At 41.0% G+C, this 13646-nt stretch overlaps 1 protein-coding gene across 2 annotated transcripts in view; it reads right to left on the reverse strand.

Moving 5' to 3' along the window:
* Nucleotides 1–13646, reverse strand: part of SMG6 (SMG6 nonsense mediated mRNA decay factor) — a gene marked incomplete at both ends in the record, with an annotated part of 223138 nt that overhangs the window by 157083 nt on the left and 52409 nt on the right. For both annotated transcript variants that reach the window (XM_084236415.1, XM_084236414.1), the window contains 2 exons: nt 5771–5916; nt 12798–12859. In XM_084236415.1, coding sequence (XP_084092541.1) covers nt 5771–5916; nt 12798–12859 — 208 coding nt within the window. The remainder of the gene's footprint in view (nt 1–5770; nt 5917–12797; nt 12860–13646) is intronic.

Genomic DNA, 13646 nt, shown 5'->3' on the forward strand with positions numbered 1-13646 from the left:
TTGCTTAAGTTACTTAATCTTCTGATATGTTTCTCATCATCTATAGAACAGAAAATATCTATCCTACCTGTCTCTGAAGGTTGACAGGAGAAATCAAATGAGAGTATGTAGCAATTATAAAAAGTCATCTGGTAGTATCACAGTGTTCTTCGATGGTCTTTATTGGCCATGACCTCTGAAAGCTATAATTCTTTCCCAGACCAACGATTTAATTGGTTAGGGCCCAAAGTGCAATACACCCCCCCCTCCACTCCTAGTCCATACTTACTTTCTCTGTGTATTCAACAGTACATATTTGGCCTGAGCCCCTGTAAGCACACATTTAGATTTTACTCCTCTGGAAAAGCTTAAAGACCTTGGAAAAAGCAGTTGAGAGTACTTCTGCCAACACTCCCCTCAATGTCTTCCTTTTAGAATATGCTCATTCTGGAGCAAAACAAAATCAAATTGAGAACTTATAAAATAGCAATGAAGATGAAGTATGTTGCCCACATAAAATTACTAGGCAAAACTGCACTTCTATACTCCACGACAAAGTAGCCATGGACAACAAAGCATACAGTCTGTCACCTTGGGGAGAAAAGAGGCCATTTTTGCAACTGGTATGATAACGTGGCTTAACTTTATAGTCAGGTATGACTGAACTAATATGACTGATTTTCATTTGTTTAGTTTTTCATAATGGCTTCTCCTGTCCCAGTCTACAGTAACAGATTCATTCTGAGAACAAGAAGGACCCTGGGATACAGAGTCAGGAAAGAAAAGAAGGTCACTTGACACAGTCACTTTTTAAACTTTTTCTTCTTTTCCAGGAAACTGTGAGGGAAGTCTATGCTACGCAGCCTGTTGATATTTACATCTCCCCCAGAGGGACAGAGGCCATAGCTCAGGATGCATCCTCCTTAGCCTGCCTTCCAAAGACTAGCCTCTTCTGACCCTTGAATCTATTTCTCACAAAATTTGTTGGCCAGATTGGCTCTTGTCAATTTACTCTAAATGGAGCAGTTCTATAAATAAAGGTGTGACAGTACTGATTACCTGTAGAAATCTACTCATGGATCATTGTGGAGAAAAAGTTTCAGGGCTTTTTCTACCAGAGATTTAGAAGGAAGAGTAAAAGGGACAGTTTATAAGGTTAACCTCAAACCTAACCCCTTTGTGATGAAAGGTGGATTTCCTATACAACTGTACTGACAAGAGGAGGATTAGGCACATCATACATTCTGCTTGGGAAGAGACTCAGACAGAAATGAAGTGCCACAGTGGAGCAAACTGTTTTAATGAAGGTCTGAAGATTGTTGTATGGTGTGTGACAAGGAAATTTTTACTGTGAACTGAACTTCTCAATTAGAGTCAATTTCCATACACAACAGTGGCACAGAGGTGAGGTCCCCATCTCAAGTGCCCCACACATCTTGAGTTGAGCTCTATTGGCCTATGTAGATGGTCATGGTTTTCTATCCCTCTAGAGGTGTATATATGGTACTCCTTTGACCTCCTGCAATTTAGAATTACTAACCAAACCATAGAAGCAATCATTAATGATAAAGAAAGGAATGCTAGTCTACCTACCTCAATCCCAGTCCCTAATGTTCTCTAAGAGCAGGGAGTACCAAGGGCACACACAAGAGGTGTCTCTTGGGTGCCCTCTTGCTGCCACGAGGGATTTTCTGCAAGGCTGAAATGGAGGCATACTCTGACTATGAACGGATTGAGGCGGAAGAAGTGGAGGAAAAAGAGGAGGCCAGGGCACAGAAAAGGGAAGTTATTCCAGTGGTGGCCAATGAATAACATCCAATGATTTATAGGAAGTATAATCCAATAATACAGTAAAATAAAACAGTGTGTGCCTGAGATGGTTTTGATTCCAGGAATTATAAAACATATTTTTTAAAAAGAGAGAGGAAAGGGGGGAGAGTTAAAGGAAGGGGGAAAAAAGGGCCAGATTGGAGCAAATTGGGCACAGATGGGGGATGCAGTGGGGTTTCAGTGATGCCCTACCACAAATGTTGCTTCAATTATTCTTCTTCTAGAAACTTGAGTTTTATTTCCTTAAATTACAGAATTTTTAAAAAATTAAAATTCTTGTAGCGCTTGTGGTTTAGATCAAGAGTTCACCCTCCAGCATCATGTCAACCAATCAGATGGCTACTGAAGTGTTAAATGCTGAGGCACATGGAGAAGGCCCGTTTCTCCCTTCAGGCTTGGGAATGCCGCAGAGAGATTACCAATCATGACATCACTCTGGGAACCACCTATCTCACCACCACCCATCATTCACTAAAGGAAGATTTTGGACACTGGCCAGGTAAGAAACATACTTGCCCAAAACTGTGGCCTTCTTCATCCATGCATTCAATACTTACTGAGTGCTTAATAAATACCAGGCACTATGTTAAGGACCTCTACATATCCCTCAGATTTATCTGTCCATAGGCACTTCCATGTAGAGTATTAAGATTCTAGACTCTCTGTAGTCCAAGTAGGGTAATAGCACAGGGTTCTTATGAGATGAGGAGTTAAAGGTCTCCCCAGCAATAGCCCTGAATCCTGAGTTTTAAGAAGGTGCTGAAACCAGAAAGTTTACATGGCTATGTGATGTAGCACAATTTGACTTATTTTCCTCTAAGAGAAAGGATGGGGGCAAATCTCACCTCACAACCTCTACCTCCCTGAGTTGCAGGGAAAACTATAACCTAGGAAAAGAAGATGGTTTTCTATCATCACCATCTAAGGCTTTTTCCTCCATTTTGCATTGTAGGTGCCCAAATCTTTCAAGTATTTCTTGTCTCTTCTGAGCAAAGTATATTTGAAAAATAATCACACTAAGGTGTATTATTTCCACCTTAGTGTGAAGATGGTATTTTGAAAAGAAGCGAACCATACAAGGATAGCACTGACAGAAAAAAATGAATCAAGCATCAGCAAAGGAGTTTAGTAAGGACTTCCCTGTTACTCTCCAAATCACTCCTGAAGTACCACATCTACAGGGAAGGCCCAGGCATGGACTGAGAGGAGCCTGACTGTGCCTTGGGGGTCACAGATCACTCTGTTTCAGGCTGGAATGCTCCTTCTCCACAGAGTCCAGGAACTGACTTATGCAAACACCCACCCAGAAGGACACGTCCAAGAAGAAATGGAAAGAAAAATGATGGCCCAGATGTTCTGTAACTTGCAGTGACTGCCAAATCACTACAGACCTCAAGCACCTGGGAGGGCCAGGCAACATCAGGCCCTTGCTTCCTGGTTTCAGACAGTCAGGGACCCGCGTGGCTGGGTGGTGACTCTGACAGCATGCAGACTGGCCTGGAGAGAAGCCTTTAGAAGGGCACTGGCTGACAGGACTTGGGGACTGACCATTCAAGGCTGATTTATCACTTCCTTACTCATAAAAATGTGATTCAAACTGCCGCTGATTAGTGAAGGATTTAAATCTTTACCCTCTCCCCAACCCCCTTCCCTCCCCACCCCCGGCACAGATGCTGCTACTCAGCCACAACACCCCCTCTTGCCACTGTCCATGGAAGCACAGCACAGGGGCCTAGAGAAGATGACTCATGTGCTGGGAAATGGAAAAGTGCATCTTCCCACCAACCAACCCCGCTGAGTGCTCTGCTCACCCCTCTCCCAATGGCAGCCCACACAGTGGGGTCTGGATGGCCGCCTCAGCTGCACACCGGGTACTTGGCAGCACGTCCACAGAGCTCTCTGTCCTAGTCGAGTGTTATATCCTGTGGCCTAGGCTGTTTTTCCTGAAACACCCTTGGAACTTCTGACCATCTCAGCTCATACTCCTTTTGACTCCAGCTGCCTCATGGAAGTGAGCATTAGGACAAGGCCAGAATGAGTAGTGAGAGCTCAACCACAGGTCTTAACATGAGGACCTGGCTAGCAGGTCCTCATTATGACCAACCATGGAAAAGAGTACTAGAAAAAGTATCTTGGCCTCAAGGGGAAGTACCTAGTTCCTTCTTTCTTTGTGGTCACCATCTCATCTTCCTTTCACCCATATTTTCTTAACCTTTACTTAAGAAAAGGACACACTGGTGGCCTGTGAAAAGGCCAAGGTATTCCTTTTCATGGAGCAAAAGCTGTTGACAACAGATGCTTCACAGGCAAGAACTGCAGGTCCTTTACATTTACATCTCCAGAGGTTACAGGTCACTTGATGCTGGAACAATACCTTGCAGAGTATGCAGCTCTGTGACAGGCAGCTCACTGAACTCTGCGGGTTGTAGTTAGAGGGAGGCAGGAAAATGAATAGGAGGGCACCTCAGGAGGTCCCATTTCCTGAGTCCAGGGAGCTTCCCTCTTAGTAGCAGAACTAGCAGAGTGATGATGAAGGAATCAATCTCCCTCCCCTTTGGACTTCACAGTCTCACCACAATGGCACCTTAAAAACTTTATTTCCTCCTTCCTGGAAACCACCACTGCCCCTCAGGACTTCAGGTTTCCTCAAAGCTGATTAAATAAATAGCCATCTTAGGAATAATCAACCAAGTTCAAAACAGCACCAAAGCTGCTGCATCTCACTTTCTGCTGGGAATTCTTAAATACTGTAGCAGGCAGTATGAGAGGAGAAAATTCTCTAGAATTCAGATGTGATTGAAAACCCAGGCCAACTATCAGAAGACCTTGCAGAGTCCCGGGAGGAGACAAGTTTCAAGGGAAAGTGTTGCATACCCACTCATCAGGGGAGAAATTCCCACATTACCAGTAAGCTGAAGCATAACCCACCCACCCACCCCCAAATAAAACACAAATGGGAAGGGAAATAAATCAACTTCAGAGTGAGAGAAAGCACTGAGAAAAGGTGCAACAAGAGAACAAGCTACACTGTCCAGAAACGCCAGGTCTGTTTTAACAACAGTCTCCATGGGGCAATTCCCACTTCTTGGCATTGCAGATAATAACCCTCCAGCCCTGAGACCAAACACTATGTCAATGCTCTGAAATGATTCTTTGGCAGTATGGACCAAATCTCCCTTGCAAACAACACAAAATGATGTGACCCCCATGCTACATATTTCCATTAAGTAAAACCACATCATCCTTACCTAAGTGGGGTGGAGGGAAGGGAACCTGGTGACATCCTTTCCTGACCTGGTCATCAGAACATTTAAAAATTCTGCCAATCAGTCGCACCCCTTCAGCCAACCCCACCACCACCACCCCACCAGCCCCACCAACCTCACATCAAAAAACCCCAGTGTGTTCGGAAAAACATTTTAAAATGTAAATCAGTATATTAGCCCAATTCTAGGCCTGGTGATTTTTGTGTTCCAGATTTGAGTCACCAAAGCTCATCAATTCTCTGTTCTTACTCTCTGGCAGGCTCCCACAAGGGATATCCCGTAGGGAACTAGACTTTTCCATACTGAACAAACAGGGTACATGAGTCCAGAAACAGCTATTCCCTATCCCTGCCAAGCGTATGGTCTCTGCAATGAAACATTTCAGCAATGCCTCTCCCCTGGGAGAGGTTCTGGGTCTGCAGCCTCCAAGAGGCCTTACGGCTGCCTTTAGCATGGCCAGATGTGCAACAGCATCTCTGGGTTTGCAAATTATGCTCTATACCCATGATTCCCTCTTTCTATCCCACCCAAGCACCAGAGAGTCATACAGATTTCAGAGTATGTAAAGATCTGAGAGGCAATGGTGGGGAAGGTGGGGGTGGGGTATGTGTGTGTGTGGGTGTGTATGACAGCATAAAAAAGAAGCTACATTAATCTTTATCTGTCTACATAAAAAAAAACTAGAGGTCTCTTACCTTTCAACTGGGAGTTGTGTACAGCAAACATGTTGATGGTCATTAGCTGCAGCATGCGGGTACTTCCAATAGGAGAGGGACTATGCTGCAGCAACACCTGGAACTCCTTGAGGACCTTCTCAGCTACTGCAGGGAATGTCTCCATCCTACAAATATAGCCAGTCCATCAATGAGGCACATACACAAGAACACTTGGTATATATACACACACTCATTCACTCAATCTCTCTCTCTCTCTCTCTTTCTCCCTCTCCACCCTCACTATCTCCCCCTCCCTCTTCCATTCCCCCTTCCCTAAAAAGCAGACAGCTAGTGCCTAGGACATATCTTTGCTACTTTCACAAACCTTCCTGGTATCCTATGATTGTACACAAATTTAAGAGAAAGACATTTTCAAGGTTCGGTTTCAACTCAATTTTTGGATAAATCACTATGAGTTATTATACTTTGGTATGCTATTTCCTAACTCCTGGCATTATCTATATTCCAGCTGAAATCAAAGTTTCTCCCTGAAACAATCAGTTTTTCTAAGCAGCTAACAAACTTCCTTAAAGCTCTAAGACCTATATTCCCCAAACTCTCTGGTGTGAAAACTGTACTCCATAAAAAGAGGCTCATGAAGCTAAAGATTCTTTACTGAAGACTTTTACTTCAGGAAACAAGACATAGTTCTGCTGCTGTCTTCTTGGGTATTATCACACTAACTGTTCTACCTAAGGATCCTAAACTTCCCCTCGACGAATCCCTAGATCGAGGGCCTCCAAGACTTGTTTCAGTCTTTCTTGTGTGGCTGTCCTCTCACAGGTCTCTACTCATCAGAATCTATATGTTTTCAGGCCAGTGGAAATATAATGCCCTGGCCAAATGCCACTCCCAATACAGGAAGAGTCTGTAATGTAGAGAGGTAGAAATCCAGCCAGTGACCTAGGGCTCCTAAAGAGAGGTCATTCAAACGACTGCCTGCCAAATGTGGCCACTGGCTCCCGAAGAGTAGTGCATGCCTGCAGTTCCTTTGGCAAGAGGGACAAACCACAGCTGAAGCCCTCAGAAATAAAAAGCAAATTCAAACCTGGTGCTAGAGAGAAACCAGGCACATGGGCTTTAGGACCATGCTGAACAATCCATGGTCAGTAGAGTATCTTTAATCCATCTTTAAACCACCCTACCCCTCAACAAACAAACTCTTTATGGTACAGTGGGGCATGGGGTGAGGAACAGCTCCAGGCTGGATTAATAAATAGCTTCTGAAAAGCCACAGGGAAGGCAATCTTTCTCAAAGATAAAAGACAGTTAAGTCCTACAGAAAGGTGCTTCTACTTTCACCTGAACCTTGGCCCTTACCTCACCACATAGTTGCCCTCCTCCCCATATCTGCCCAGGTTAGAAATTCCTGAACTTTCTGGCATCTTGGCAATCCTCCTTCCTTGCCCTCAGATAATAATTCCTATGATTGACCTTCTGGTACCCAGGAGTCATGCCACAACTATGGGTCAATTACAGTTTGTATTCCAGTTCCCTTCACTGTTGAGTTTTGCTCATTTTCACTGGCACAAAACAGGCCATGCATTCCCCCCTACCCCCCCAATACGCATGCCATTTCAAGTGTCCCCCCAACCCCACAATAAATATGAAAACAGTAACAACAAAACCCACTTTTTATTTTTCCTTTTAAAAAGTTTTAGAACCTTTAAAAGTCTTAGTAGGTTTGGAATGGCAGGGAGTGATATGTTTGGGGCTGGAATGGATCCATTTTTCCCCACGGACTATAACAAAGGTTTCATTTTAAATCCTGACACTGTGCAGCACTCTTTCTGGTCGAGGTGGGGAGGGGGGCTAGCACTTCTCATTACGAGAATAGCAGAGTTCAATCTGCTTGAAAAGCAGCCACACTGGGCAAGTTTCAGAGACATGTGTCTCCGTGTTGAAAGGCAGTGGAGAGCCAGCACAGAACGACATGACAGAGTGTCACGTGGGACAATTTTGCTTCTAAGCTGTGTCTGAGGAAGCCTCTCCCCTGGAATGGGAATTGAAACAGATCCATTAACACTCCCCAGGTCAGACTGAAGTTTCAAACAAGCACCAGGCCACATCTTTTTTTTTTTTTAAGTTTTTAAAAAAATCTTCCCTTTGGGGATCCTACACTTTTATTATGGAAATGACATAAACCAAAATTAACTTAATAAAAAATATTTATTAATGTAATAATCCTCCCTTTGCTTTTCAACTAGTCTAATATGATTAAAACAAAAGAAAAAAATCAAATCACATGGATGTGTTAAAGAAACTTCAATTCTGAGATATGAGGAGAAATGAATTTACTCAAAGCCAGCTCTGTTAGGCAATTGCTGACGGATACAAAAATTAAAGACTCATCCTCAGAGTTCAAAAATGAGATTTCTGATTTCCAGGTTTAAAACCAAAATGCTGCCTGATTTTGGCCTCGTTAACTGTAAGTAGTTTTATGTCTTTCTCTTTTGAGAAATAAACTTTGCTCCACCTCACATTACAAAATAAAAATTATACTAAAACTGAGATAATGATAATATTCAATTATAGTTGGAAAAATCCACAAAATAAACATATTTTCATGGGTACATACATAAGTATGTAACTGCTAAAAAAAGTCTGGAAGAATACATAATCTGATGTCTAGAATTATCTCTTTAGAGGGTACAGGAATTGGGGAGAGAGTTAAAAGAAATTTTAGCATCAGCTGTAATGTTATACTTTCATAAGGAAATTTTGTATATTACTTATGTAATAACTATAAAAGTTTTCACCAAGAAGCAGCAACAGCAAGGTCGAAGAGAAGAAAAGAGAGAAAGCATAAGAAGATGGTAATTTGGAAGCAGTGTAACAACAGCAGATGATTAAGATGGCCAAGCCATCCAATTGAGTTCTATCTTTTAAAAGTTGTATTAGATTTGTTAATCATGTGGGCAAAGTTCAACATACATTAAATGAAAATAGTTTCAAAGTAGTTTAATGTGATTTCCTTTACACAAACTCATAAAAAATAAATACTTGTGTAAAGACAGAGGGAAAAAACCCAAGTATTAGCAGTGGATAGTTATCTCCAGATAATAAGAATATGAGTAACTTTATTTCTTCTTATTCCTGATTTTTCTAAATATTTTACAAAGAGCGCCATGCACATTAAAAAGATTTCCCTTACAATGAATAACTCTGGCTTTTATATTTTAAAACATTTATATTTTTAAAAATAAATCAAGACAAAACATATCTAAAAAATTCAAAGTCCAAAATAAATAGGTCTTTCAATACCAAGAGACCTTGAAACTGTGCAAATAGCATAACTAGGCAAGCAAGCAAAAAACAAAAGTGGTAACTTCAACCAAGCAAATAATGGAAAGCAAAATGATTTTATTCGCCACAAATCAAAAGTCTCCAGGCTGCCGGCTTCCCAACCTCTCTCAGTGGAGTGTTAAGCATAAGTCTGATTCTGCCTCTCACCTAGAAAGCAAGTGCCTGTCAGGAGCCATACAGCTACTGACAGATTTTTCGTCCTGAGCCTGAGAGGATTCCTTATCCTTTAAAACTGTAGAAAACGCAATCATTTTCAGGATCTATGTTTCACCTACTTATGTGACTTCTTTTCAAAGTGGTCTCCACAGACACTTTGCCTCATTTGAATGGCAGTTTTAAGAAACCAATCTTTCAGATAACACTGGGACCTAAATCTGGGAGTGACTCAGATGGTGACTAATGGGGCAGGACCCAACTTCTCAGATGCAAAGGAACATAGTTGGGCTAGACAACAGTCTCTACGAAAAAGAATCAGGTTTCCTAATTTCTTAATTTTAAAGACTGAACACAATAGGAGCAACCCAGTAGCAAAAACAAACAAATCAAAAAACTGAGTCGTATGACAGGGTAGAAATAGAAAAAAATCACAGTGTTTCAGAACACAAGCACTGGAATGGACCTTAGAGATCATCTATTTGAACTACTGATTAGGAAACTGAAGCCCCAGAGGTTTTTACTTGCTCACTCTTGAGGTCCTGTAACTAGTCAGCAGTGAAGAACAAACTCCTTTTGGCATTTGATCCTACCTAACATTCCTAACCTCTTTTTCACTGGATTCTGACAGTAGAAGATTCATCTTGCACATAGTAGGCATTCAAGCATATACTGATGCAACTTGCAACACCAGAAAAAAAATAAAGACCAAGAGAACAATACTGGGGCTTTTCAAAAGGCAAGCAGGACAGTGACATGTCTTCAGCTGCTCCCCATTACAATCTCCTCACTCCTAATTCGTTTTCAACGCCTCCCATATTTCACATCTTCTTAGTAATTAGGCAACAGTCCATGATGTTGTGTGTGGCTTGGGCTGACTGTTTTTCTAGTCTTACAGACTTCTATACTTTTTTTTTTCCAATAGAAAAAAAGTTATTGCTGTTTCTGCCTTCCAGAATAAATACGAGGCTCAATTCTCTTTACCTCCAGGAGAGCATCAGAGGAATTCTCATCAAGGGGCTGGAGTGCCTAGAATGTACATACATTGTCTTTTGTGAATACTACTATAACTCATTTTCTATGAAGGTAAAACTAGACTAGCCTTATCTTTTTGCCAACAGAACATGTTATATGAAGGAATAGAAATGATCCTGAAAAGTAATCTGGACCACAACAAACCACCTCTAACAAATGAGATAATCTATTCTTTTTTTAAAGGCCTCTAAAGAAGGAAATTCCCAAACATCTTCCCTCTGTAGAATTTTCATACACTTAACCCAAATCTCTCCAGTTGTAACATAAGCCTATTTTGCTATCATTCCATAAAAATCAAGACTATTTGGTTATGACTAATATTTAAACACAGGGCTCCCACAGCTATCGCTAAACAAACCTTTTTTCACCTTAATTTTTTAAGATACATATTATTCTCTCAAATCCCATTTTTCATCTTTTTAACAATTATTGTGTTTCTCTCCCAAACTTCCTCCAAAATATATTTATCGAAATATGAGCATTTTAAAAGGGAGAAAAATAGGATTCTAACTAATACTAATCTGATTAAAAAAAAAATCCTGAATATTTCTACATTCTAGACCAAGATTTATACTTCTTTAACTCCAAAAGTCTCTAACAGAGCTAAAAAAAATACCTACAGCAGTGGTTCTAAACCAGGAGCAATTCTGCCCCCCAGGGAATATTTGGCAATATCTAGAGGCATTTTCACTTGTCACAAATGGGGATGGAGGAAGGGTGTGTTACTGGCATGTAGTGGACAGAAGCCAGGGATGCTGCTAAACACTCTACAATGCACAGAACAGTCCCTTACAAAAAAAAGAATTGTTTAAGTAATAGAGGTTGAGAAATTATGACTTAGAGAAACATGAAATTTAAAGAACAAAGACAGGAAAAGGGGAAAAGGAGAGAAAAGACAGTGGAAAGACAGTGAGGGACTTAGTGGAAAGACAGTGAGGGAAAGAAATATACGTATTTCTTTAAAATGAGAACTAAAAAACATTAAATAAAAAACTAATGAACCACAGGACTTAGATAATGCAGCACAATATTTCCTGCAGTGATGCATTATTTTATGAAATGATACTGACATCCACTTAACCCACCTCATAGTTCCAACTTGACATTACTCACTAGTGATTGACCTGGGTCTACTATAACCTAATTATAATCTAGAATACTAGATCCTTCTCTCCAGTCTTTCATAATCTATTCATTTCTTATAATGATTCACTCATTCATACAATGTAAGTATGGAGTACCTACTGTAAATCAGGCACTAAGGATGTAAGTGCCAGAGTTTACATGGGGAAGTGGGAGAGTGGTGAGGGGGAGCTGCTGATGCACATTTATTTATTTTTCCTAAGTGAATTACTTTGCATTTACTTCTACTAATAGAGATGCATTGATTGGTATTATAAGTTATTTTAAATCAAGAATTCCCATGTTATGGCTATCACTGTACTCTTGCCCTGGATGATTACAAATGAATATGTAATAAGCATAAACATACTTTCTAATTCACCATTCATGGAACAGTTTTACCTTATAAGCAGGACAAAGCTTTTCAGCTTCTCAAAAAAGTTACTTCTCAAAAGTATAGGGAAGTTGACATAGCTCCTACTCCCTTCCCACTAAGGAAACCTATTACAGATCAACTTACACAGTTATAACAGAAAGTAAAAGGGAAACACTGATAAGACTGGGAGAATAATCCAAAACAAATAACCTCAGAGGATAGTTCACAATAAAACCTCCATCCCAGAAAATATTCAAATGCAGTAGCAGACCCGTCTGTGAGCATCACTACCTATCCTTATCCTAGACTAACGAGGCAGGACATACTCTGCCCAGTGTGCACAGTGGTTCAAGTTTCAGCATCACTAGTTTTACATAGTGAGGAAAAAAACTGATCCAACACAGGAATACTCTAAACCTGATCTCTTTCCAGGGATTTAATGGGTGAAGTAACAGAGTTTTGCATATACCACTTTCCCTGAAATTTATATGTAAATCCATAATGGATGGTGAAACCATAGGAAAGTCTTGGAATTTACTGAGATCAGCAATACGGTACAGGAGCCTGGGCACAGAAGAGACAAAATGTTGGAGGAAAAGGAAATGTCACTCTTTTCTTTAAAGGAAAATTGGTAGACATTATTCTCCCCAAGTAGGATCCCTGGCAGCTTCACCCAAAGATTAAGCATGACTTTCTTGAGGAGCTCACTAGGGGCTAAGCCAAAAAGCAGAGGAAAGAGAAACAAAGGAATCAGGGGTGAGTGTTGGGAAAAGATCATATATATAGGGAATGTGCTAGTAAAGGTAGAAAAATAAAGAGACAGAGGGATGGAGAGTAATGTTTCCCAAACTTCATGAACACAGTAGGAGAGTGAGTGAAGGGAAGAGAAGGTGGAGGCCTCTAAGAATTCACACCCTGTGCCCTCAGTTACAAACACAGTCTAGTTGCTAACAATATTAAATTCCAAAATGACTTGTAATGTAGGAAAATAAAATAAACATCCTGCACACTTACCCAATCCGGGTAAACAGCTTCCCATGGGCATGGAGAAAACTGAGGATGAACCTTTTGTTCAGCTGCATGGGAAAAAGAGAGAGGAGAAAACAATTAAACTTTCCCCAGTTTCCTGTTACTGAACAGTGTCCCTAGTGACACAATAACCTGGCCAGGGTCTAAGGGGTGGGCACTAGGGATGGGAACCAAATGGACATGCCCAAACTCTCACACAGACCTAGGGCACATGCCCAACAGCTGCTGCTCTGCTGAGCTCAGATGACAGCAGACTCGGTGAGTGGACAGCACCCTCTGCTGGCAACGGTGCCTGTGTGCAGGGAATGAAGCTGTGAATTCAAACTAAGCCAGAGGAAGAAGCCCACAGCTCTCTGAGATCTAGGAGCCATGACAGTTCCACTCTAGTTCCATAATTATGGAAATGAAACAGAGAGAGGGCTGGGGATAATACTGATTTTGGAGAAGTCCCCAATCTTATCTATGAGGTAGTTATTTCCTCATCCAAGAAAGCAGGACTTTTCTTTGGTCAACACCAGTGACAAAGTTACCCATCACTCTGCAGCTCATCAAACTTGATTTTTCCAGCTTTTAAAACTGGAAAACTTATAGATCTAGAGTTGAAAATCTAAGTGTCTATTGGGGCCAGGTTTGAAATAAGCTGATGTGGACGGTAGCAATGTCTGGTTATTCCACTCCAGTTCCAACTAAACATTGTTTGAGAGTCCTGTGCTATTTCTTTCCCTTTTTTTTTTTTTTTCCTTTTCAAAAAAAGATGGGAGTTCTTATGTGAAAGTCTCTTTCTTTTAAATGTTGGCTATTAACACAAAAAGATTAAACATTACACAAGCCAAA

This window comes from Talpa europaea, assembly GCF_964194135.1.
Source record: "Talpa europaea genome assembly, chromosome: 7".
Taxonomy (NCBI): domain Eukaryota; kingdom Metazoa; phylum Chordata; class Mammalia; order Eulipotyphla; family Talpidae; genus Talpa; species Talpa europaea.